Source organism: Dermacentor albipictus, chromosome 3 (genome assembly GCF_038994185.2).
Source record: "Dermacentor albipictus isolate Rhodes 1998 colony chromosome 3, USDA_Dalb.pri_finalv2, whole genome shotgun sequence".
Classification (NCBI taxonomy): Eukaryota; Metazoa; Arthropoda; class Arachnida; order Ixodida; family Ixodidae; genus Dermacentor; species Dermacentor albipictus.
Window position 1 is genome coordinate 73,650,275 of NC_091823.1, and position 26,884 is coordinate 73,677,158.

Genomic DNA, 26,884 nt, shown 5'->3' on the forward strand with positions numbered 1-26,884 from the left:
TGTGTCATTAGGTGCGGACACTTATGGTCACATGCATGACCGAATTCTGGGGTTTCACGTGCCAAAGCCACGTCGTAGTGGGGGACTTCGGATTAATTTTGACCACCAGGGGATCTTTAACGTGCCCCAAATGCACGGAACACGAGCGCTTTTGCATTTCGCCACCATCGAAATACGGATGCCGCGGCCGCGGGACTCGATCCTGCGACCTCGTGCCTATAGCAGAGCAACACCCTAAAGGCGAGTTATGGTCACATCAAAGCACCTCTCTGCCCACAGTATACTCCCATAGAAATTGCGCGGGACAGACGCATATCGCAAGACATATACACGCATTTTACCGCACGTGGCCGAAGGAGCGCTCGCTCGCTCACTCACTCGGTATTTGGATCTCTCCAGGTATAGAAATAGGTGCGTGATTTCCGTAGTAGCAAAAAAAAAAAAAGAAGAAGAAGAAGAAGAAGGCGGGGCAGTGGAAGTTAGTGCGTTTTTAACAACGACCAGAAACACTCCTAGAAAGACAAACGAAATCTTTGATTGACCTGCTAGAAATATTTGCCTTCACTCATCCAAAAGCATTACACATTACTGCATCGTGCTTTAATCACCCGATACACTACTGAAGTGCAATTTCATAGTCTTGCTGGTCCCTCCGGTGAATTTCAGTGGTCCACAAAGTTGCATGGATAATTAAATAAGGGGTGTCAGAACGCTATTCGCTTATTAGGATAATCAGCTTCGATGGTTTCTGCATAATTTTTTGTTGCAGCTACACATTAACACCCTGACGAAACCGAGAGGCCCCTAGAGCCAGAGAAATGAAAGATAGGAATGCCAGGAAGGTCAACCAGACGAGCATATGGTTTCCTACCCTACACTGTGGGAAAAGGAAAATGGGAACAGAAAGAGGAAGAGAGTGAGCCCCAAGCACCAGTGATCGCAAGTCCGAAAACTGCAGCAGTAACGCTGGTAAGCACCCTGCTGTGACAATTTCTCTAACCAAAGCACGTTAGATACATTTTCGTGTTAAATGAGTACTATTTTCGAAACAGATAGAAATAAAAGAAAACGGAGGGCGCGTGTTAAGGAATGCGTCCCTGCCCAAAATATACACCAGCAGCTATGTATAGAATATACAGTTACTGCAATAATAACTCTGTCTCTCTGCTTAAATTTTGCGCCATCGGGTAGCGCCACCAAGACGACCGCTCCCGTTTACGTCTCCAGTAGCCCTGCGTTCCGAAAAAAGGCGATACGTTTACGGACAAGCTAAACCTTCCTTAGCCGTGGCGCTCAAGCTTTAGCTTGACGCGGAAAAGGAGCGCGAGAGTAGTACCATTCTTATGCTGATGTAGCTCTTGCTGCCAGGTGTGAGTGTTATTCCGCCCCGTTCAAGGCTGGGCAGCGTGCCAAGCGGGTGAATCAGAATCCGAGCTCCAAACTCGGGCGAGATTATGTCCAGGTACTCGCTGCGCTCGATGTTCAGGGTTAGGCGCATTCCTGGAACGAACGTAACAAGAAGTCCCACATTAAGCTAAGCATGCACACTTACTTGGGCGTCATGTACGCCTCGAAGCTTTGGTACACCAGGATATTTGTTCCAGAGTGGTATAGAGATGTTCAGAAATCGTTAGAAACGAAATATTGCAGAAATTACAATAAATAATAAACTTGGATGAATATTTCCTAATAGCGAGCGAAGGGCATTTGTTTTCCGCTGCCCCTTTAACCTTGTATGTAATGAATGCGTGCGAGTATATGAGTTACCACATTTACTCTTGTAAGATCCGCCCTCGAGTAAGACCCGCACCTTCACCTTGGAGTGTGGAAAATTTTGAGAAACACCTTCAGTGAGCGTCACGTGCCGGTTTATTTCCCCAAGCTGCTACTAGATGGCTCTAATTTCCCTGCCAACTGTGGCATTATCGCCATCACCGAATTCCGTACGGAAGCGCTGGAGTAACTGAGGGCGAACCGAACCCAAACCGCAACTTCGGCCGTCGAGTGTGATGAACCGGTGCTTGTTAGGCCTAGCCGTCAAGTTGGGCGGACGGCAAGCCGTTGAGGTAAGTTCGCCGCTAAAATCCTGGTACCGGTGGTCGAGCACGGGCTAGCTTGGTGCACCATCACGTGCACGGTCTGGCTTGGTGGCCACGTTCGTGAAGCGGTGTTTTGAGTTCGCGGGTGATCAACCAGCAACTACCGCGAACGCCTATACTACGTTCGTGTGAACCCTCGTTGGACGGAACGGCGTAAGACCCCGGTGCGGGCATAAGGTCGATAAAGTTCCAAAGTGATTTCGCGCAGCACAGCCTAAACTGACAGTGTCGTGGGACCAAAAGCGTGCGCGCGGTATGCGCTATTTACATGATGAGCTGCGACGAACATCGCGCTTGCGTGATGCGTGAACGCGAAACGCACCCGCGGCTTTCAAATTTCAAATGAATGTTATTTTAATGGAGCAGAACAGTGAACAAAAGGCTGTAAGCAAATTTTTTGCTCTGCTGGCGCTCTAAAAAACAATAAGATCGATTTTACCATCGCAATTAGCTCTTTTTTTTATAACTGCTTAGTAAACCTTCGACAGGGGGACAGCAAGTGTGGGCCTTACACGAGTAAATACGGTATTTTAAAGCTAAGAACCTTTCTAAGTGTCACGCGGTGCCCGTTTATGACCTGGCACGGGCACGAGTTTTGAAGAATGTCAATATTTCAATACGCGTTGTAGATTTTGTCACAAGTTTGGCTTACGAAAATGTACAAAGTAGATGTTGTCGCCACAGTTAATCCGCATTACGTGTAATTTCCCTTGGCGATGCTACTTTACTTGCAGTTTCTTCTAAGAGAGAGTGAATGGTCTACATTTGGCATTCTATTGCCCATCTGACAAAATAAAATTTGCTACTCTTATACGCAGAGAGAGGTTCTAGACACATTCGGGTTGTGAACTTCATTTGTGTCAGATTTCAGGTGAAATAAGTTGAAGGAACTTCAATCGACTGTTTCGTTCAAGGAAACCGCGGCATGTGCAATTTGTGTATTCACAAAGAGCAGGCCCCACTCTGCAGTAATATTTCGTTGAACTTGATTTTCAATTTCAATAATACGGTGGTACGGCGGGGTGTTGATGAAAAGAAAGCTTTTAACTTGACAGTAGCGAAAAACCGATGTACAACAGTAGTGCCCGCGCAAACACGACTAAGGGAAGAAAATTTAATTACAGGCGCAATGAAAAGCACAGCAACGTGCTGTGAAACGAGACGCTACGAAAAAAAGAGAACACATTTTTAAAACTAGCCAAGGAAAGCAGCAGAAACCTAGGATCATGGCAAAATGGTTCATTCAGTTGATTTTAGACTGAGGGCTATTTCATTTTGTATAGTGCTCGCCATGGCTCCTACCCAAAGTCGTCGCTGGTAACACATCAGCCTTGAGTAACAGTCATGGGGAACGCTATAAGCCCTTTGTACAGGATAAAGTGAATCTCTCTCTCTCTTACCCAAAGTGGGACCCGTCTTCCGAACTTTTCGCATGGAATCGTTGGCCAAGCGAATCGTCTGGCAGAGTCCGTATCGAGGTGAAGGGTACGCTTCGACACGCAGGATGGAATGGCTGCAAGTCCACACATTACACGGTCAGCAAATGACATCTGGCGTCTTGTTATTTGTTCCCAGCACTCGCCATTTCCTCGCTCGTACCCTGTAGAGCTGCACCTCTCAGCAATGCTCAAAGGAGAAAGAAAGATGCTCAGGGTCAACTTAATGAACAATAGAGCGCCAGTTGACTTGGGGCGGCTTATCGCTTAAATGCTGTGTTGGTTACCCGCGCCAGCAAACATTCTCGAAAAGGTACGCTTTGCCGACTCCGAGACTTCACTGAGGAAACGGAACGGCAACTGAGAAAAGCAATAGGGCACATCATAATAAGTTATAAAAACACTTCTGAATTTATCTCAATTTGTAGGAAGATAACAGCTCTTGTGCGGAATGTCGCCAGCTACATAATGGGAAGGCGCTCACGGCATAAGCATTCCGCAGCACTTTTCAAGGTTTGCTATGAGCACACAATACAAGATAACCTCTTTTTTTCTTGTTCTATATGTACCAACAACATCAGCTATACACGCAGGGCTGGGGTTTCTGAGCTGCTATAAATATGTTCCGACTAGCATGAGAACCCAGGTTTTTAACCAACAAACTTCAAACATACCGCAAGGCCAGTAGATGGCAGCGCTAGGCCGGATCGAATATGGTGCCTAGATTATCAAGAGACGGGGTATTGAGGTATCCTAGGATCGAAAATGGCAAGTGCTCGAAGTATATAAGCTCCTCGTTAGTCAGCGAGACGCGTGCAAATAAAAACTGTCATCGACCTGACAGTTAATTGATTCGGTTAAAGTTAAGCAACAATGAGACTATGAGAAAGGCCGTGTATAGAGAGGAGGGTTCCGGAATAATTTCGCCCACTTGGTGTTCCTTAAAGGGCCCCTCACCAGGTCTGGCCATTTTGAGCTGACAAGCGCAGAGCATACAATGCGTGCCAACGATCGCGTTTGCAAAGAATTGCATCGCAACGCGTTGCGGAAAGGTCTGAAATTTCAATCCGAACGCCGTTTTCCTTTTCCCTCACGGCGACCGCGCTCGAAGCCGGACGGTGACGTAGTCATGTTCCTGCGCCTACGTAGTCGTGTCCGCAGTGTGACGTCACTCGTGGATACACGTGACTTCGAGAATTATTCAAGGGAACAACTGCTATTTGTGTGTTCTGTTGCTTGAATTGACGAATTGAAGTTTAGAGAAATAATAAAACACACAAACGGAATGTCTACGTGTTTTTTGTTTCACTTCGCACCGAATCAAGAGAGATGTGCTCCTTCTTCGACTGCTTGTTCCCACGGTCATGCAGTCACGTGTGCAGGCCCCGAAACTATGCCATTTTCTACCGCGTTCTAGCACGCGATCATGCTCTGCGATCCATTTATTCTGCCTCAGTATTCGTGTAGCACTGAATGATACCGCTAGTCATGTGTCCTTGTGCACAGCGCGCAAAATCGTGCGCTGCGCGAAACGAGACATCACAACAGCTCGCGCGCGACGCTATCAGCAATAGTGCGCAGCCCGAAAAAAAAAGAAAAGAAAAGAAAACGGGGAGAAAAGAAATGAAGGCAGGGTCCGTGGCGTGTGCTTCACGCGATCCTCGAAGTCCGGTATGGGAGAACGCAGGGAAGGCACTTCGCTTGCGGAGACTAGACGGAGCGAGTGGAGAGGGTGTCTCGCTATGCAGTGGAGCTCGTCTTTTGAAATCATGGGTTCGCGGCACTGAAATATTTCTAGCTCGGCTATTAATGAGCCGATTTGAAAAATTCTTGCCGCAGAATGCTCCCTAGAGGACACGTAACAACTTCCAGCGTATAACCAAAATTTGCTATGGGGCCTGGTGAGGGGCCCTTTAACGCGCTCCTAAATACAAGTATAGTAGCGTTTTCGGCTTTCACCCGTATCTAAACTGCAGCCACGTGTGCATCACGGGAACGCCATGTTTACTGATGCACCGTGGCGGGTGGCCAAGAAAGTAAAGGTTAGAACTGAGGCAATCGCGCTCTATATAGTTAATTATGAATTAATATATTCAATGACACGCATTGAGAAGTCATATTATGTATAATCGCATTGTTCAGACATAATTAACAGCTTGGTCTTAGTCTGCTTTTGGTAGTCCCCACACTCTTCCTGCATGGGCTTCTTTCGTGACAGTCGTACCATACCTCGTTTAGCCGCATCTGGGCACGCCGCTCAGTTTACTTTACTAAAACGAGCTAATGCGAACGAAGTCACCGAAAAATGCGCTCTGAAATAAAACCAGGTTCACCTCTCGTCGAAGCAGTTGCGTGCGTTGTAGGTGCACTGCACCACGAGGTCGTTGGCCTGGTGGCCGAACTTCTGCAGCTGGTCCTTGGTGGCGATGAAGTTCATCCACATGTCGCTCAGGTCCATGGTGCGGCTGCTCTTGAGGAACTCGTCGACCGACTTGTAGCAGACCTCTTCCTCGTCGTCGTCCACGCCGTTCCCGCCGCTCCCACTGCCGGAGTAGCCCTTGGACGCGGGCGAGAACATGTCCCGCGTCTTGCCGTGCGCCGTCCTCGCAGCGGCGACGCCACCGCCGCCACCGCCGCCGTCCGGCACAGCGGTCGTCGTGGCAGCGATGCTTGGGTTGCCCGCCCGGGCCGCGATGTCCTTGAGGTAGTCGTCGAAGGAGCTCTTGCGCAGCAGGTTCAGGTTGCACACGGTGATGGACGGAAAGTGGAGCTCTTCGGCGTGCACTTCTTCGGTGGCCGTCATGATCGGGTACGAGAAGTAGTTGGCCGTGAGGAAGCTGATGTGGTAGAGGAACCCACCCACCGCCACCACCACGACGGCGACCCACAGGAATCGGCGCAGGTTGCGAGTGGACGCGATGCGGTTGAATCCGTGCGCGGTGCAGCGTTCGGCGAACTGACGGTTCAGCGCGCCGAAGCTGCGCTCCTGCTCGTCGTCGCCTTCGTCGTCCGTCTCCGTGCGGTCGGCAGTCATCGTCAGGTGCGCTTTCGCCAGTTTGTCGCGTAAGCGCCGGACCGGCGACATGTCCGGGACGGCGTTCCGGGATGCACTGGCGGTGGAGGCCGCGCCGCGTTTCAGAAGCGCCCATTTGAGGAGCGGGTCAGCTCCGTGGCGTGCTCCAGTATCGTGAGACTTGGCGAGCACCGTAATCGAAGTAATGCACTCCATCTTCTAAATACCGATGACTCCGTGACGGTAAATATTTGTTCGCTCAGGACAGAGGGGTCGTCATTACTCGGTACTCTGAAATAGGAAAGATCCACACAGGAGAGTGCTGAACAGAGTAGAAGCATAACACATGTTGTTAGCGTAATGGGGTTCCCCTCAGAATTCAGCGTAGCTAGTCCTGGGCCCCGAACGGGCATTCACGTGGTCTACAACAACGAGAGCTTGTATGTTGCAAGCGGCGTGCACTGAAGCTAACACTTAGTAGATGCAATGAAATGCGTATAAACTGGCGCCGTCGAGAGCGCTACTATTGTTGGAATACATTTATACGTCGTGCATCATGGCGCAGCTATGCCTAATCGCCGTATGTTTCGTTTTATGGTGCGCAGCCTATGCATCGATTCATAAGTAGAAAGAAGAGGAGCCCTAGAACCGCTTTTGTTCCAAATGAGCCATAAACGCGTATTGATTTGCTTCTTAACGTACCTGTGAATGAAGGTTTTTAAATGATGGGGCAGAGGTAGGCCATCTATTTATAGAATGTTTCCTTCAAGCTATACAGATATGTTTTAGTAAGAAGGCTATGAGCGCGGCAAACATAACTTTGTTGCAGAGGTGCACATATACTGCATCTCACAAGTCGTTTGCAGCACTGCTGAATGTACGAGGCGTACACAGCTAATACCTTTGGGCAGTGCAATATAGTTCAGGGTGCAACTCTCTTTTATTGGCGAGAATAAATAGTGTTATGTTTGCTTGGTACGTGATGCGTAACAGCGATACGGGACTTGTTAAGATCTTGGCGTATGCATGTCGTATACCGCGAATTACTGTGGCGGCGAGGGGACGACGCGACGCGAACAAAACATCTCGAGCTGTATTCGGCGTTCCTATAAGAAGTCCTTCAACTTCCACAGTGTTGCAAACGAATCTAGAGTTTGAGCACATGCAAGGCAGACATACTTTGCCTCTAGTAACGCGAGCTTCAGAAGAATAATTATTAAAAAAAATTAATTCCATTTTTTTTATTAGAGACTTAGGGGTAGTAGCTTACATGTGAAATTTGGATGCAGTCCCATTTTATCATCATCAGCATCATCATCAGCCTGGCTACGCCCACTGCAGGGCAAAGGCCTCTTCCATACTTCAGCTACCCCAGTCATGTGCTGATTCTTACCATGTTGTCCCTGCAAACTTCTTAATCTCATCCGCCCACCTAACTTACTGCCGACCCTTGCTACGCTTCCCTTCTCATGAAATCCAGTCCGTAACCCATAATGGCCATCGGTTATCTTCCCTCTTCATTACATGCCGTGCACATGCCTATTTCTTTTTCTTGATTTCAACTATGGCGCAGTGTTGCCTGAGAGACTGGCGCATCCTCTAACAAGTCACACGAAAATGAGCATGTTAGCAAAAATGAATGCGTAATACCGCCTTTAGTATACTACAACGATGCTTACAACCAAAATGGGAATGACATCCTGCAAAGAAAAAAATGGGCACGTCTTGACAAGCGGCCAGGCCAAGGACTTCATGCCAAGAGTGCATGAAATGAGAATATTGTGACCAAACAACACTTTATTAAAAAGTAATGCTTACGCAAGGTTTTAGCAAAATGTGTGAGAAATGAAAAGTAAATAGAAGTAAAAGTACATCAACAATGACAAAAGTCGCAGAAAAAACTTGTAATGAACATGAAAGTGAACAACGTTGACTAGTGCATAAACAAAATTTCTAAGTACATGTTGCAACTAGGGGTCCGAAGATGTGGGAATGTACTTCAATTGCTCGTGGAAGTGTAAGGGAACGTGAGGCTGGGCCCAATATTCAGGACATTTGACAAACACGTTTATATTTACATATTTACAAGAAAACTTAAAGTAGTACAGAGAAAGTTCACGAAGAAGTTGTAGCAGCTGTTCAACTCCAGGCGTCCGTCGCTCCTTTTTTGCCCTGCGTGGTCACTGTTCAGTCATTTTCCCCTATACGGCTCCAGGAGACCGATGACATCAGGTCCCGCCAATCCGGACGCCTGCTGGCCTTTCCCTCAGAAGGGAGTTTGTCGGAAGCGCACGCACATCACTGGGCACAAATAGGGAAACGGGGTCGTACACTGACTCCGCTCGTTCACTGTCTCCGATCGTGCACCGGCTCTGTCCCCGGCGGGGACATGCCAATTTGGGTGGCTGACAGGTGATGGCCGTATCCTTGCACTATTTGCCCAAACCTCTCCTGACCGAGGTGCTCCCATGCTGGCTATAAATCATCTGTTTTGAGAACTATTTTGACGAGGCCGTCGGCCCGTTTCCCATAATCGCGCTATCCGTAACTGGAAGTTGTCGCGGGGTGAACGGCCGAACACAACAGTACACATACAAAAATGAACACAAAAACATGGAGCGTACAAAAGTTTCTTATTTGGCATAGTAAAGAGCACGTGCTATCAGATGAACAAGTGCTATTTAGAAGCGATATCGCTGCGAATGCAAGAAGTAGACTGATAATGCAAGAGTTTGAATCGCATGGTAACTGCCTCCAAGCAATGTTACTAATCATCTAGAAGCTTGAAAAGAACACAAAAAGAAATACCACTGCAACCCATCACTAAACAATCTTGTGACGAAAACCAAACAATGGGAACAATTCAAAATTGAAAATATTGCCTTTAGGATATATCAAAGAATGTAATAGCGAGAGAATTAAAGAACCGCACAACCAAAAAGCAACAATGAAGCCAAATTAGTATAGAATACTCAAACGGGGGAGTTAGTGTAACAAGTGAGCACCACTGTAGTACAGTGAAGGATGAGAGTGAGTAATGCTGCACAAATAATCTTGACACTCCAGAACATGAGAACTGAATGTAAACCTCATATTAGAAACTTACATAAACCTGGATATAAACCGGAATGCACTGGAAGCTGTATTAGAGTAACCAAGGAAGCAATGCTCATAATAAATACTGATTGGTTTGTCTAAAAAGCCCTGTACAAGAAGCAAACACGTACCACTCTGGCAAAAACAAAGTTGCAATGAATAATTTGTAAACCGGCGAATACATTAGTACACTGACATGTTACACTTTGCACACATCTCCAGTCTCTTACAGTAAAAAAAAAAGCACTCTGAATGACAAAAAGGTTTAACACATGTAGCTTTACCAGTTCGCCCTCACTTTCACATCCGAAAATATTTGGCACACAGACCAGACAGAGTTTCATCGATGAATAGCTCGAGGGCACACTACTGAAGATTCTGCAGTCCCACCGGCTGTGGTTGCTTTGTGGCTATGGTGTTGGGCTGATAAACACGAAGTCGCGGGATCAAATCCCTGCGAAAACACCCGTGTACTTAGATTTAGGTGCACGTTGGGGATACCAAGGTGGTCTAAATCTCCGGAGTTCTCCACTACGGCGTGCCTCATAATCAGAAAGTGGTTTTGGCACGTAAAACCCCGTAATTAAAAAAAAATGTCTGCAGTCCCACTTTCAATGGAACAGCCGTACATGCTGGTAGTTGAAATGGCTTCAGTGTAGACACAGTTGCTGCCCTGGACAGGTGTGCCCAGATATCTACCCTTGTGCTTCATTTTGTCGAAGTGGATACGTTGCTGCACTACGCTGGTAGCTGAAATGTTTTGAATGCACTTGCAGTGGATTCCACAGAAAGACTTGCCCACATACCACCGCTGGCACATATATGCACTTACTCTTCACTGAGTAGAAATGAACTTGAAGTGTCCCCTCTAGGTGTGATTTCTAGGTAAGTGGGCAGTTCTACAGATTCTTTCAACTTATAGCAGTTTAATGAAACAAATAACATCACAATTAAACTACAATGTGGAAGACATACTAAATTTTATTATGACTTATATGAAAGTGGTGTGTACACAAAGTATGCAACTAAAACACTGTATCCAAATCACAAAAACAAACATAAGCAAGGCTAAATGTAAAAATTTACTGCAAGAATGCAGGCTGGTTAACGAAATGGGCACACACTATGTAGATTCTATCAGTGCGCTGTAGCACGAGGGAAGAAAACAGGGCGGGCACTTGACCTCACCTCTTGTGATGCCGTGCTCGTAATAAATCATTAACAAAAATCCCTTTTGTACCAGTTCTCTTGTATGCAACAATCTTGCTAAACGGGAGACTAAAATACCACAATGACGGCTCTATTGCAGAGATCGGCAAGCTGCACAGAGACAGTAATTTGCCCGCCTTTCTTCGCATTCTGCAAAATGCGATTTTCTTGATAGTTTCACGCATAGCGGCCGATCCCGACGCTAGGGACACACAAGCACGATTTCGTCCCTCTAACTTTTATCCTTGTACTGATCTTAACGCCTTAATTACAGCGTCATTGAAAAGGCGCCTCACATATCAGCATGACAATGAGCATGAATAGCGTATTAGTGCGCTTTCAAATTGAAAACACTGCTGATTTCCAAATTAAAACCATACAAACAAATCGCACAAACCAAACTAATCACAAAATATCATTTCCTTGACAGCAAAACGCTGCAACACTTACATGACAAGGGGCAGCGTATATCCGCTATCACATTGGATATAAACACCCGCTGACGAATAAAGTCCACGAAGTTTGAAACTGAACGTCGCTGCCTGCCACGGCAGGTACTGACAGCGCACGTTTTGCCTGGCAATCATACGTCGTGACATGCCGCAGCAGCATCTGCCGCGAGATGCCATCGTTAAAACTTTGCCACACACTTCGTCACGGGGCGTTTTCGTCTAACGTAGTAACTGGGTACACTCAGTTCCACTATTGCCTTGATTGAGCATTGAAATTCTATGATAAATATCTCTAATCTGGAGTGATTTTCAAGTTTAAGTAAGATCTTCTCTATCTTTCGTTATTTGATGCAAAGTATGTCCGCATCGTCCAACAGCTCCTCTAACGCCGCGTTCGCTGCGCTCATATGGCCTTTACGTAAAAAAAAAATGTTACTGATACTGATACTGAGACTGTAGCTCAAGGAGCTACTGACTAGACGCAGGAATCATCCACTGACGAACGTCACAAGCATACGGCCTGTCGCCGCCTGCTCAGTAGCCGTGTTGCAGCAAGACTTTTTGCCGCCGGACTTCGAACCGCATGACATACCAGAAGTTCAACACTGGACGATGGCAAAGCCAACGGTGAGACTCTCAATCCCCGGAATAACGAAGAAGTCGAAGATGCCGCTTGCTGGGCTCAAGCATTTCGCGCTATCATACATTGCGCACATGTATGGATATACGAACATGTTTTTGCAGATGGTTCTGTGACACATACTTCTTCGGCGCCAGCTTACACGGTACCTGGAATGGGGATCACTGGATGGTTCAAGATAGGACACAGAACGTCGTCTACAGCAGCTGGGTTGACCGGAGTTTAAGAAGCAGTTCGCCGCATATTGCAACAAAGCCTCGGAATTGGACAGTGTTCTGTGGCTAAAAAACCAGCACTGCAACTCGTCAGCAATTATATCAACTCAATCAACAATTATCAACATATATCAATTATATCAACAGAACCGCAAATAGTCATCTGGTTTATGATATGTCTCTACTTGCTGAGGCGTCTCAATCTGGGCTCTATGGCGCGACAATGGGACGACCCCGAACATCACCAGGAGCACCTCCATAGACTTTAAGCTGGTTTGGAATCCCGGCTTCCACTTCGGTTGCGGAGAGACCGGAAAACACTCATCCGTCGATTACGGCAGGGTGTGGCGTATACACTCACCGATACCTTCACAAGGTCGGACAAGACCGGGACCTTGACTGCAGCGTCTGTCACACTCCCGGGACAATAGCACACGTACTTTGCGTGCGCCCTGAATATGCGGCCCAGCGAAGAACACTTAAGTCTAGTGTTGACTGCTTGGACTCCCTCCCCTTTTCGGAAGAAAAGATTGTAGGCGTGTGGAGAACAGTTGACCATGCGGAACGTGCCATAAAGTCACGCTTGAACTTTCTACGTGAGACTGGTTGAGGCGATCGCCACTAGAACCGGGAGAAGTACACACGTGCGAAATGTGTTCGCGCGATAAATTTTTGTGTGGACAAGATTACTCTTGCGTGTATTGTGTCTACATCGCGCATCCAGGTATTGGACAACGTGTATATAGTAGCTCATTGTACCATGACATAATCATCCGCCACCTACCATTCACTGTATTTCCCATTTCCCCTTACCCCCGTGAGGAGTAGCAGAGTAGAGACGACACGCTCTCCAGGCCGACCTCCCCTCCTTTCTCTTAATTAATATCTCCTCCTCATCCTTTAGCAAGAGACGCGACACGTTTCGCCTAGTAGTAGTATAAAATTTATTTAGCTTAGGTGTATTGGGGGGTGGGTCCCTCAGTCCAAAGTTCCACTTGTCTCTGTGGACCGCTGGGCTTGATTGAGAAGAGCGCTCTGGCTTTTCGCTAGCAAGCTAAACCTCCCACTGCCTATAACTCGGTATTTGCGCCGTAATGGACGAATAGGAATTTGGAGGCCCTAGTGTAGACATCCACGTGACATGGGCAAGAGTTGGCCGCTCCCCGCATTAAAGACAGGTGCGTTTCGACTAAAGAACTTGTAACTCACAAGATTCAAAAATATAGCCACATCCCACACCTTAGAGGAGCCTTGACACATTCGGATTTACATAGTGTGTGCCTGTCTCTATCATACGATGCACAACGTAGTCCATCGGAGAGTGCAGCAAGTCTAAAAACCTTTCTTTGCCAGCTAAGATAGTGTACATTGGTGCAGGAGAAGCATTCCTTTCTCATCGCCCCAACCCAGATGATGTGCCATACGCGAACCAGTCGACCCTGTTATTCGCGAGTGATTCGACGAGGTCGAACTGCGCTATGCTGCTCCATTAGTGAGATTTGTACGGTCTCGTGTTGCGTAGAATCAGATGCTACAAAAGCGCAACAGCACCCAGTAAGTAAATATTCGCAAGAACCGAATGGAATACACGCTCTGCTTTTTTGATGAGGCCAGTCACGGCAGCCACGTGTTCCGAGGCTCGGCGATGCGTATATTCCACACGCAGCCGCATGACCTGCGGCGTCTCTGCACAGCCCACCGATCGCTGGCCAGCTCGGCAGTGCTGGCGGCTTTCCCTCTCTCTCTCTCTCTCTCTTTCTGCTCAGCGAAAGGTCGCGGACTAGATGCGCGGTCGACGAGGAAACTGGCGCGTGTGCCGAAGAAATGTTGGAAAGCCTGCAATCTATTACGTTTTAGCGCCCGTTCTCAAGTGGTTCAATTTAAACGGTAAGCCATCATCCATTGACATTGGGTACACCGTCATCGGCGGCAACGGAAGCTGAAGCTTGACCCAGTGATGCAGGTTGTTTCTGACTCAAATATTATAGAGCCGTCAGATAATTGTACTTCTTACTGCCATGGCTAAACACAACTTGCGTGCGTTAAGACATCTATACCTTGGCGCTTTACTGAGCGTCTGCACCACACATCGAATGGTCAATCGCTCTCTTGATCGTCTGATTCACTGCCCGTCTTCTCACATGGGAAAGATGGCGGCATTATTTATGAACATTGCTGACATTTCTGAACATGCTGCTTCAGTTACGACTCCGCCCCCGAACGGTATCAACAAGCACTTATTCCCCAATTCCCTCAAAGTCCCTGACCGACACAAAAAGCCTGGCATGCCTGTTTAGGCAGTATTCCAGTTGGCTCAGCCACACATGTTCGAAAGATTTCCAGGTTATCTTCAAGCATTCAGCGATGCATCTGCATGCAGTGACGGCCAAGACACCTCTGCAGCTTTTTTTCTGACCTTCAACTCAGGTACGACTTATATTTCATATACCTCATTCAACTTCGTCAAGAACTTCGGAGCTAGCAGCGATTAATGTAGCACTAAAATACGTGAAAGAGGAGTTAACCGCATCGAAGACTGCCATATTTACGGATTCCTGCGCTGCCCTTAGCAGATCACAAAGCAATCGGATTGATTGTCCAGTTGTGCGCAGGATTACTGACTCTGGAAACAAAATTTCATCACGTGGAGTACCTCTCGTTGCTTAATGGATACCTTCACAGTTAGGCATCGCCGGAAATGAAGAGGATGATCCACTGGCTTCAACTTAGGCTCCTAACAATTGTGTCTGCCCTGAAATTTCGTGCAAGCTTGATATGACGCTCATCTGCTGATTCGTCGCCACCTACTCAAGCAGCATCCATACCAGCATGTCGCAAATGCAACGTTCCCACCCCCGTGTTCGCGGTCGAGGCTTGCCTCATCACGCTGGAGCGCAACTATATTCAAGCTAAGGGTTGGCTGTGTCAACGTGTGCGAAAGTTTATACCGACAAGGACGTGTGGCCAGTCCATCGTGTACGTCTTGCGCTTGCTGCGAGACACTTCAGCACCTGATATTGGACCGTCCCGCTTTCAGTGCGCTGCACATGTCGCTGGTGAGGGTCTATCATCTTCTTGACCTTGTTACGATCGGCATCGGGGGCTGGCGATCTTCGGAGAAGCGACCTCCGAACCCTTCCCAGCTAGCTGCGACGACTCGATTTGTAAAGGCAACAATGCGCCTCCTCAACAGCCCAAAGGCGCCGGCATGTCTAGCCATGTTCGGCGGACCGAGTATTGTTAGTTGATTCGCTGTCGAATTCACGGATTGCTTGGAGCAAGAGTACTCCTGTAAAAGGATATTTTGTGGTGCCTTCTCAAAGGCCCCAGAAGTCGTCACAGTCAATGGACAGACGCGGCGGCTACTAACTGCGGGGTCAGCTGTGGGATCAAGAGGCAAGAACTCTCTCTCCTCGGTGTGGTCAGTTAAACCAAAGAGCGGAAGTGAGTGTGTGAACCCTCCCCCTCAAAGGTGGGTCGACCACAATGACTTTAGACGCTCCCGTTGTACGAAAGTTGAACGGAAGTTTTCCCTCGCCTAGGGATCTAGGGAGAACCGAGGGTATCTAAGCAGCCGTTGTCGGCTATTCGGGGTGCATTCTCTTTTAGTCATGTTAGACAGATATGTAACGTTCTCCACCCTTCATGTAGATTTTGTAAATAATTCCATATTCCTCGTTCTGGATACAACGTCTTCAGCGTGGATGAGTCGGACGACGGCATGGGCAAGCTACTACTTATTTCATGCCCGACCCCAACTCTTACAGCCTGCGGTGTACGACACTCGACGAATATCTGTACCCTAGTGGTTGTGCGTCTCGACGTGATCAGGCTCATCGCACTCTCCTTACTTTTCTAGAATTTGATTCGGACACTATTTCTTCTATAACATTTTTGAGTAGCGTGGCCTGCAGCGACCGGCCCTAATGTGCGTGACCTGTACTGTGTGTTCTACTTTATTCTTTTAGATTGGTCATATTGCCCTTTCCTCTTTCCTCTCCTCGTTCCTATATCTTCTATATTTATGTTTCTGTCTCTTCCTTTCTGAAGAGTAGGCAGGCGTTGTGGCCCTTGCGGCGACAGGTGCCAGCCTGATCCTCGCTTTGCCTTTCCGGTCAGATGTATATAAATTTTCAAAACAAGTAATAATATAATAATTCCACTTTCACGCACCGACAAAAGAAGAGAAAGAAAGAAAAGAAAGACACCGTGCGCTGAACTCTTGAGCATGTTTCATTTTTATTCAGGTTCGAGACAGCACACAATATGACACAACAAAATTGCCTCACGCGAGAGCTAACGTAACATCAAGGCAGCGCCAATGACAAGATGCCTGTAGATACTTTCGGACATATAATACGTAGAACAGAAAAAACAACAACCGTATTATGCATGCTATCAGAGGACTATGACATACGGCTCGCAGTGTATTCGTGGGTCCATGGGCTTTCGCAGTCCTTTTTTTTTCTGCACACTGACCAACGAGGGTACATGGAAAAATAATTGACTCTTTTTGGCACGCGTGTCCTTGCGTTGTGCAATTTGTGCAACTCGCACGTAACGCTACGTAAGCACTCTTGCCAAATTAAAAAAAGAAATAATTAAACTAGCCGACACGCCGACACCATAACTGGCAGAGGTACGAGCACAAATCGTGCATTTTGCCAGAACAATGAATGGACAGGAGTTAGCGAGTCATAACGAAACTGTTCATATTTGTTTTGCGCATGTACCGACAAGGCATAGACTCCCTTGTCTGTTTTCAGGAAAAAAGAAAACACGTTTCTAACGCAACAACGGCACGTGCCAAACAGAGCCACACCATGCAGTATATTTTGCGATATGGTGCAGCGCAGGAAGAATACAATTCGTCTGAAAGATTTCCGTATACAGAAGGCACTGTGGGCACTTACTTTAGGCACACTTGTGTTACTGTATCCGTAGTATTACAGTATATAAAACGGAGTATATTCGAGGTAGGGAGCACGACAGCCGTAACATTTCTCCGGCTGCCGTGGTTCACACGTGGCTGGCTCATCGCACTGCGCCGACACAGAGCGCACACTGATCACAACTAGCACGAGTCTTATCGAGGCACTTGGTCATTGGACACTTTTGACGCATGGGACTAGCGTGCGACTATACGTAAGCGTATAGCGTAAGAATGCCCCTCGTAGCTATATACGAACGTTTGGCGACAAGCCTGCAGAGACGTACACACAAGGCAGCACAGACTGTTTCAGTCAAGGATTAACAACACAAGACTTCTCAATAACACTGCACATGATAAGAGGATAAAGCTGGCTTAAGAGTCTCACTTTGAGCGTCGCTGCGATGCTGTGTTGTAAATCTGCAAAAACATTAAAGGACAACAAGGCACTGCTCTAATCCTGGAGCAAATTTTTGGTAGTGGCACTTTCCTACGCCATGTTGTTCGTTTTGAGCACATAATCTATTCTACTCTGATTTGCAGTTGGCACCTCTTTAATTCTTTGCTTCCCGCGGCGCGTCATGCAGTCATCACAATGTGGCTCGTGTATATATATATATCTTCGTCTTGGAAGAGGTTCGTAAATTATTAATGGGCGGCAGGTAGTTCTGGTTGAGCTTCGGAAACCTCTCAGTTGAAGGAAACGTAGATTGTTATTTATCCGGCATCTTGGTCACTCTCAACGCTTACCATCTCGCATAGATTCAAGCCTGAATCAAGAGGAACTACTACAGAACTGCAGGAAAGGAACTAAGAAGCACAAGAACGAGGTTTCCGTGAAAACCGAAAACACGCCCTGACGCTTCAGTCGAACTGTTGAGGAGCAAGTGACACTAATTCTGACGGGAAGAATGATAAAGTACGTCTACGCCTGTATCGGACCTTTACAGTTACAAAAGGTGCGTAACGGTAAATAAGTGAAGGAAAAAATGGGCTCAAACTAGGATATTACTTAATGGTATAAAGTTCACGATGTGACCGCAAAAAATGCCTTCACAAACACTGAAATTGCTGGGGAGACCCCGGATGACGTGCCCGTTAACTTAACACTTCTGTGAAGTAGTTTCAAAGCACGTCCAGAATAGAAGCTGTCGAATTATTTTCGCAATGAACTACGTGTGGATGATGAATCGTAGCGTAAGGAACGAGCTCCCTTCCTCGTGGCTATTCTAAAGCCAATAAAGAAAGCTTCGAACTGAACGCTTCGTCGATCAAATAGATTACTCAAAAGTAAATTGGGCTTTCGGACTTTATTGCATATAACAGCTTAACTCAAAAGCAGGTTACCCATACTCGGCCCGTTTGCATAGCGGGTTGGCTCGTTCGGGTAACTGTGGGACGCTGTGGGGGAGACTGGAGGCAGCACGCATCTGCCTCCTCAATTTCAGTTGTTGGTGGAAATTAATACCGCTCGTAACAACACGCACCATGTTATATTGCTGCAGAAAGCCAGAAGAGCACAGAAAGTATGAGTTATTAAAACCGGCGCAAGTGTTCTGGGCTGCCTTCACGCAATATTGTTCGCGACTTGAGCACAAAATAGACGCACAAAGCATCAGTGATTGGGTATAGTCAGGGGGTGAAGTGCTGGAGACCATGAGCCGAGCATAGTTTCCTGCTTGCGCGGCCGACTTTGGGCTCCTTAGTTCGCCGTGCTCGTAAAAACCTAGAGTTAAATATTTGTCTTTAATCAAAGCGCCAGAGTATAGGTATCACGTACACAATATACGACTGGGCTAAAAAGTTCGTGCCGCAAAAGGTAACGCAGCTTTAAGCAGCCTTCGCAACTTTATCACTTGACATCCCGCAGTCTACGGTGGGGAACCCAGTTGTTCGCTGGTCAAAAACGTAGCTAAGCTCCCGGTTTTTGCTTTTCTATTCTCTGTCTCTGAATACACAAGTACATGCCATTTGTAAAAGCGTTGTCCTTATGGCGAGTTCCTAATATATTTAGATGATTCATTAGAGAGACAAACAGTACTTTTGCAGACCTTCCCCCGACCAAACCAAAGAAGCGATTTACACAAACTTTATGTAGTAAAAAGTTGTTCGCATTAAATGCTGCATTTGTCGCTGCTAATAGAATTGGGAGATCTGTTCTGGTTACTGAGTTGCAAAGTTGCAAGCGCGCTGTTCAAATTTTCTTGCGATATTGTGTTTGTCGGGAGTTTTCGAGAAAAAGAAGTTTAGACAATTTATGGAAAACAATCCCTAGGATTATAACTTTTCAGTTAAGTGTCACCTACAACTTTTTTTGTAGAATCGGTTAACCGGTTACCTAGATAAAGCAGGCCGAATTCGCAAAGCTTTTTGTTCGTATGTGTTCTTTGCCAACGACCAGAACCCGGTCCACAGTGGCACGATGTGTGCGCTAATAGCACTAGAAAATTAACACAACGATATCTATCTAGGCGAAAATTATTCAGAGCGAGACCTGCATCGCGATTATTGGAAGCAATGACGCCACCCAATTGGCATGTGCCCTCTGCCGACTAAGTGCGCTTGCGAGGCAAGATAGATCTTACTCTCGCTAGCGTAGCATTAATAAGAATACAGAGATTTCCTCAAAAAAAAGTGTATATACAGAGCAGTAAGCAACAGATTCTCTGAGCACATGTTTACACAAGCTTGGTGGATTAAATGTTTCTTTGATAGGCACTTGATCGCTAGCGCTCGAGAGCTTTCCTGCAGAAAGGAAATAAGATGAGAAAGGTCTGCACTCGCCCCTACTACCGCATAATACCTGTGTGTAAATTCCACTAATTCTCTAAAGCTCAGTAAGAAACACGACATATGACGATGTGATAGTATGAATTTCTAAACTCAAGTTGTTAAACTCATGCGCGCTTCATATAAGCCAGCAGTAGCGGTCTTCCTGTGCCAATAACTGACTGCAACAGAGGTTTGGACCTGCAAATATAAGGTAGTTGTATAGTTTTTCATTTTATAGAAAAAACGAAATTAAAATACGCGCCATGTCGTTCACTGGGTACGCGTCACTGCTTGCCATTTAAAACGGCATATATTAATATAATCACCGGATAAATCAGGGTACTGGGGCGATAATACGGCAGTCTTACTTATAACTGATTATCTGGTTTGTAAGAGAAGTGCAAACGGTATAAGTACCGTGCGTAGCGCAAGATTGAACTTCGCTTACTAAATACGAATTCTCAAAACAGTGAGCTGGATGTATGAGGCCTTTAAAGAACTTATAAAACCGGGTAACGGTGGCACCATGGGTATGACACATATCCAATCGGAAAGACGAAATTAGTTCGCATCGTCAAACCCTACTTCTCGATTCTTGGCACACATAGCTCGTACAAGAAATAGCACCAAGCCGTAAGACTTCCAATGCTTGATACACCACAGCATGTGCGAAGCTTGAACTTTCGCACCGCTACATGCCGCTTGCATACAAGAAATACGAGGAGCGTGATGAACATGATGACCCATTTCTTCGCTGTGTAGGTTCTTAGTTCTATTTCTTTACCTTTAAAAGCGACAAGCTTGAGTCTCTAGCGAACGCATTTTGTGAAAAGCATAAAAACAAAAACCCTAACAAGCAAAAGGAAAGTGGCACACGCAAAAATGGAACCTTCGGCGACCAGTCAAATATAAAATCTCGACTTGTTTCTTGGTCACGCGTAGCCAACACAGTGAAGCTTACACAACTTTACGCAAACAACGAGCTTCACAAATACGCGGAATGCCAAAAGCATCACCTCACAATATCAATGCAGTCTCGATAAAGTCAGAGACGAGTCGTGTTTTCTTTTTTTTCTTTTCTTTAGCGACGACATCGACTAGACATTCACACATCGTTGCCCGATGTTCAATATCTCCGCTCTTCTACGCGCTATCCCGTATGACGAAGGTGTAAAAAATAACAATGATCTTAAAAAAAAAAGCAAACGTGAGCGATTCGGTATATACAAAGGGAGACGCACCACAAAACACACACAATCTCACAACAACGCATTGAGCATTCACAAACCGCCTCGCTCCGAACACGCATTCGCTGCTGTCTTCCCAGTGGTCAACCTTTCCTCCGGCGTCAGTTCCTGTCTTCGGCCGGATATGACGTTGCGCGCGCGTCCGGCGCAACGCGCAGCTCAGCCCAAGCCCGGCCGAGCGGTTGACCGTGGCTTGTGATGAGCACATGTTGACAACGATTTTTGAAGTCGACCTCGGCACTGGTCTACGATTCCCACCGACACAAGCTAAGAACGTTCACAATACTCTTGACGTGCGGGTAGGGGGGGATCCAGTAAGGAGGAACAAAGTTATGGGAATGCTGACGTATGATCACAGGCTGGGCGTGTGTGTGTAACTTGTCCGGAGGGCTTAACAAACACGCTCCTTACGATAGGAATAATGTCGAGAAGAAAGAAGAGGCCGCCTCTTGCGATCAGAGTCCGTGCGCGCGCAGTTCTTTCGTCAATGGGAACCGGTCGGCACCGATAGAACCGGTGGCCTTCTTGGGAGTGAAAAGGGCGGTTGGCGCTGGAAATCGTACTTTCGAACAGCCGGGCGCTTCTGTCTCACTTGAGCACGCGCACTGGAATGTATGTAGGCTGCACCGGTTTCTGTGTGGGGGGAAGAAAGCGAGGTGAAAAATGAATTAGATCAGCCAGTTATGCTTACGACATCCACCGTGATACTCCAGCTATAGCTATAGCTGCAGACATATTTGCCCCTATAAAGGGTGAACCAAGCAGGCATTTGCTCTGGCTAACGTCCCCATATTTCACCTCCTATTCTGATGTAGCTAGTCTAGGGTTTGGTGGAAAGCCGTCCAACCAGGTAAAGCCATGTAGCAATTATAAATCTTGTCACGAATAATAAAACGATGCAATTAACATATGCCCGTAGGGATACCTAAACGTCAATTTCGTCGTCGTCGTCTTCTTATTTTTTGGGTCAATGACAATATATATAATTGCTTTCATGTCTCTGTCTCCTTTCATCCATCATATCTGCGCCACATATTTTGTTATTTTACTATTTTAATTTTTGTTCCAGGAATGCGGATATCTAATCTACGCATGTACTTTCCAAGACAAATCAAAGCGAAATCTAAGCTCCTTTGCTTACACAAATATCACCAATGACTAACCGTCATCTCCGGCGTATCGGAAGCTCCTTTTATCTGCTACGGCTTCCGCCAGGCAGAGACTTAAACCCTTCATCCTCTACTCTCCAAAATCCTTCCTAAATAGCCCTTTCTTAAGCCTTAACTTCTAGAGCACTTCGGCACTGCACAATGAAAACATGGGAAAGTGCACTGAAGCAAAGGAGTGAAAAAAACTGGATAAGATTTCTCAGCGCACAGTTCACTGCACTTCCTCAAGCATGCCTCGAGCATGCAGTTGCACGTGCACAGCATGCGCTGTCCTGCAAGTCAAACATGCGCGAAAAACAGTCAAGAGAGAAAACAAAGCGAACAGTTCTTGTTCTGCATGCGCTACTGGGAAGATGCAAGCAGTGTGTTGTGATTAACACACTAAAGAAACTGATCAGAAGATTCAATAAGCAAGGATACCGGTTTTATCGATATCGTTTCCGCTGCACTCCTTCCTTTTCGTTTCTTATTCATGGTTTGTTCTACTCCTATTGGAGTGCCTCTTATATGTGGCGACATGTCGAAGAATGCGACCAATTGCGACCAATGAGCGACGACATTAAGATGATCCATGGGACTCGATTTCTCGTTGGTTGCAGCCATATATGAAGAAAACAGACAATGAAGCCAGAGAAAGGGAAGTGAAAGTGGACTTTTTAAAAAGACAACTTGCCAGAAATGGCTGCCAAATTTCCTATAACTTGTACGGCGTACCAATTCGGCTAACGCGGCAGCCGTCGTCTGGTTCCAATTCTTCGGTATTTAATCTACTACGTGTACAAGATTTAGCTCCGGGGGTGTCAGCCAGCACAGCTTTGGCTGCGCCACTCGCTAACGCGGCCACGGGCTACTATCCTGGACATTGTCGAATTCCGCCCATATTCTCAAATTCACCATCTTGCCAGCTCTGATTGGCCTTGATGGCTGCTACAGCCTCTCTGATTGGCTCAAGATGCCGCCGTTGCAGAATTGGCGCTATAGCGGAATTTGACGATGTCCTGAATGTAGTACCTACGGTTAGCCACCGCCATGACGACGCCGTAAGCGGCGCCGGCTGACACTCCCAGTGCAGGTCTACTACACGTAGTACATAAAGACCTGGTAGTGTGGAAGGGAGGACGGCACCGAGGTAGCTCAAATGGTAAAGCAAAGCACACGTAATACGAAAGATGTGGGTCCGGATTTCGCCTAGGACAAGTTAGTCTATCCGTCCACTTTTGTTTCCCTTTTCTTTACTACTTTTACGCATTGCAATTAAACGAAGGGATTGTCGTGCGGTTCATCATATGTAGGCCAAACGGGCAGATGTCTGAATGACAGATTACATGAGCATAGATATAAGATGGAAAACCAGCTGTCCGGTCATATAAGTGCGTATTGTAAGGCTCACAAGTGCATCCCAGATTTCGATAGAACCAATGTTCTGTACAGAGCTGACCATCAACAGACAAGGGAGATATTGGAAGCGCTTGAGATCAAAAAGCGTGGTGTTGATTGTATCAGTGAAGCCTCAGTTTCGCTTTCGACAAAGGAACTGGCGTATCTTGAGAGTGATACTTAAAAGTTATTCTCTATCTTGGCTTCATTGTGCGATTCACATGACTGTCCTGTTTATTCTTGTTGTTTTGATCCTTGACAGCAGCTATATATTACTATGTCAAGAAATAAAACACTCTGTTGTTAGTGCGCCTACGTGCTGTCTTGTGTCCCCCTTCTTCGTGTGTTGTTTTATTCGGCGTCGTCTTTGTAATCATGCTTAACCAACTAGCCCACCAACACATGCTCAGTTAAACGAAGGGATTAATTTCCGCCATGGTTTCTCTCGTTTCATTTCCTGTGTTCTTCATATAGTGTGGCCGAAGTCCGTTCCGTAGGACCGTGAGGTGGTCCTTCCCACCCAGAGGAGCAGCAAGGTCTCGTTCGCAAACAACGACCCTTTGCCGTCTCAGACACTTCCGCTCGCTCAGTCTCGCCGGCGGCGTCGCAGACAGTGGACGCGGTCGCCTCACAGGAGTGCGTTCGGTGGCCCACGGCACATTCCGGCGTCTGCTCTCAACGCGCCTGCCGTTATTTCTGTAACGCACGCGCGGAACTTGGCACGCGACGCTGATGAACGGCGCGCTATGCGCGCTCGGGCCGGCGTGGCGCATTAGGCCAGACGGACGAGTGCCTGCTGCCCTCTCGGCTAACTGTCGACGCGAACAGTGAGCGTCGCGCCACAATGTACGATGTACGGAGGAGATGCCTCTACGGAGGAGATGCCGAGATATGCGCTTGCGAGCATATATCTGATGCGCTTAGTTATAAGGGGACACTCAAGAAAAATATTAAGCCGGGCTGATCGACAAAGTATTCGCGTTGAAGTCGATTATCATTTGCTGTATCAGTTTCTTGCGTGGGAAGTTGCCATCGAAGGTCCCGCGGCTGCTCCTCCCTTTGGACCACCGGCGCCATAACAGAGGACTTCACTTCATCTCCACGTGACCGCCCTTCATGGTGTTGTTATCTCTTTTAAAGACTCTTTATTCAGATCTGTGATAGAAGCGCACTGCTTGACGGGGGCAGGTGTTAAGCTTGCGTGAACCACTCTGCTGCTCTGCTTAGGTTCAGGTTAAGGTCAGTTGAGCCTCCGCGGCCGGAGCCAGCAGGTTGCTCAATTACTACACGTTGCCGCCTCGAGCGTTGTACAAAGAGAAAAGATATGTCACTCGCAACGACGGGTCGCCTCCGCTCTATGTGAATCAGAGGTGCTGATGACACACATGAGAGGCACCACAGTCGACAACAGGTGGCGCCACTTGGATTTTCTATGTTCGTAATTTTCTCGCTTACAAAAGCCGAGTTTTCGTTACGAATGAATAATTTCTTATCACAGGAGCCCAATCTCTCAATATAGCTCGACTTAATATTTGCGTTTAGTGCCACTTTAAGTAGCGTGACTGACGACCGGGGCGATGAGCGCGTCTTGCCTTCACCGTCCCATTGCCATCGGCGTCACGGCAACGGCATCTGTCAAGAGAGGGCGTTTCCTCGCCCTCGTTGTTGTGCCTTAGCTATCATTCACCGCAGCAGCCGTCCCCTTCGTCAAAATTCATGGCCACAAAATAGCAATTGTTTAGCGTACCTGACTCAATTTCAACGCCAAAAGGAAGGGGAAAAAAACGATCGGCGAAGAAAACAAGTTTTATAAAAAAGCGGACAGTCCAGGGCTAGGGAACTATACAGAGAAAAAGAGTAACGGTGACAACGACAAAAGCAGCACTGGAAGAGAAAGATTTCTGGGTACAACATTCAAGTCGAAGGTTCCAGCGAAAAGCGACTTCGAGAAGGCTCGCAGGGAGAAGATGGCTTCGCTCTTACGACGTTGTACTTACTAGTTCCCGAGTTCATACGTGAGCCATCGTGCCGCCTTCTCCGATATTCTACTTGGGCTACGAGAAAAACGGAGGAACGAGCTGCAGACAAAACAACCTCTCGCGGCGACATTTTCGACGCCTGTATACAGAAGCTACAGCCCAGCGTCTCGTTTCCATAATGCAGCCAAAAACTGCATGGACACTGAGGACTCGTGAAATTTGTAGTGTCAACTGGAATTCAGTCTCTACATGTGCTCACTGCGCGGTGCTATACTGTGGCACATCAGTATATATGATCTGGAACGCAGTAGCGTCGTGAGCGATTTCGAATCGTTACGGCGGAGGTCCCGTACTGTAGCACCGCCTATTATGAAAATTACTGGGTGGCTAAAGGAAACCCCAATGTCACTGGGCTAGTAGCGTCATGTAACGGCTGTAATATCTGTCAGCAGGATGTTTGACTCATGTTTGCAACGATACGAGATCTCTGCGCGCTCCAAAGTGCGTAAGCTTGGGAGTCGGCGAGCAAGGCACGAATACCTGCGCAAGGATTGATCCTCGAAGGATGATAAGCGGAGGATAACACAACTCGAACTCGCACGGCGTATTAGGTGCAAGGGCTATTTCTTTGTATCGTGGTGACGATCCCAAGAATGCCTCTGGAACATCCCAAAAGCGCGCCTGCCCAAGCTGCAGCCACTGTTAACCAATTCCGAGTTTCTCGGGAATCATCGTCTGCATAGCCGAACGAACAATTGTTCGATATGAAGCTGAGGCCTCTTTTTCTTTTAGTAGCGCTACATAAAACATCGTTACCATGTAAGTTAACTAATGATTTGCGCTCGCTTGCTCACCGCTGCAGTATGGTAACCGCCAAACCTTTACTGGACTCGTGTTCTCCCTCCGTTTTCGAACGCTGTCTGCACCATGTCGTGCGCTAAGATCTCTCGTTGCAAAATGCACTTCGTTGAAGTGGATCAAAGTAATGCGAGCGAACAAAGTTAGAACCAACGTGTCTGCTTACCGGCCTCTTCGCGTATCGGATGGCGTACACCAGCGTCGCAAGCAGGATGATGCCGCCAATGATGACGGCGCCGAAAGCGCCGACCGTGACGTACTGCGGAAGTTCCTCCGTCACGAGACGCAACCTGGACAGCATGTCCTTGTCGGCCGACGCAAGCTGCGAGTGTAAACAAAGGGTCGTTAAGAGGACGCCTTAGCTTGGGCCCAACTCCGGCGCGGCCTATTCA

At 47.2% G+C, this 26,884-nt stretch overlaps 2 protein-coding genes across 7 annotated transcripts in view; both read right to left on the reverse strand.

Moving 5' to 3' along the window:
• The window catches only part of LOC135900689 (acid-sensing ion channel 4-A-like), a 33,475-nt gene extending 26,597 nt beyond the window's left edge, over positions 1 to 6,878 (reverse strand). Inside the window, exons 1-3 of the mRNA XM_065430226.1 lie at positions 5,869 to 6,878; positions 3,500 to 3,612; positions 1,337 to 1,500 (exon numbers count right to left, since the gene is read on the reverse strand). Coding sequence (XP_065286298.1) covers positions 1,337 to 1,500; positions 3,500 to 3,612; positions 5,869 to 6,764 — 1,173 coding nt within the window. The 5' untranslated portion in view covers positions 6,765 to 6,878. The remainder of the gene's footprint in view (positions 1 to 1,336; positions 1,501 to 3,499; positions 3,613 to 5,868) is intronic.
• Positions 6,879 to 16,380: 9,502 nt separating this feature from the next.
• Positions 16,381 to 26,884, reverse strand: part of LOC135900638 (protein croquemort-like) — a 204,171-nt gene continuing 193,667 nt past the window's right edge. For 5 of the 6 annotated variants that reach the window (XM_065430135.1, XM_065430134.1, XM_065430131.2 and 2 more), the window contains exons 12-13: positions 26,659 to 26,814; positions 16,381 to 21,742 (exon numbers count right to left, since the gene is read on the reverse strand). In XM_065430135.1, coding sequence (XP_065286207.1) covers positions 21,698 to 21,742; positions 26,659 to 26,814 — 201 coding nt within the window. In that variant the 3' untranslated portion in view covers positions 16,381 to 21,697. Of the gene's footprint in view, positions 21,743 to 25,652; positions 25,710 to 26,658; positions 26,815 to 26,884 lie in introns of all 6 variants that reach the window. The other variant, XM_065430132.2, reaches the window with a different exon arrangement.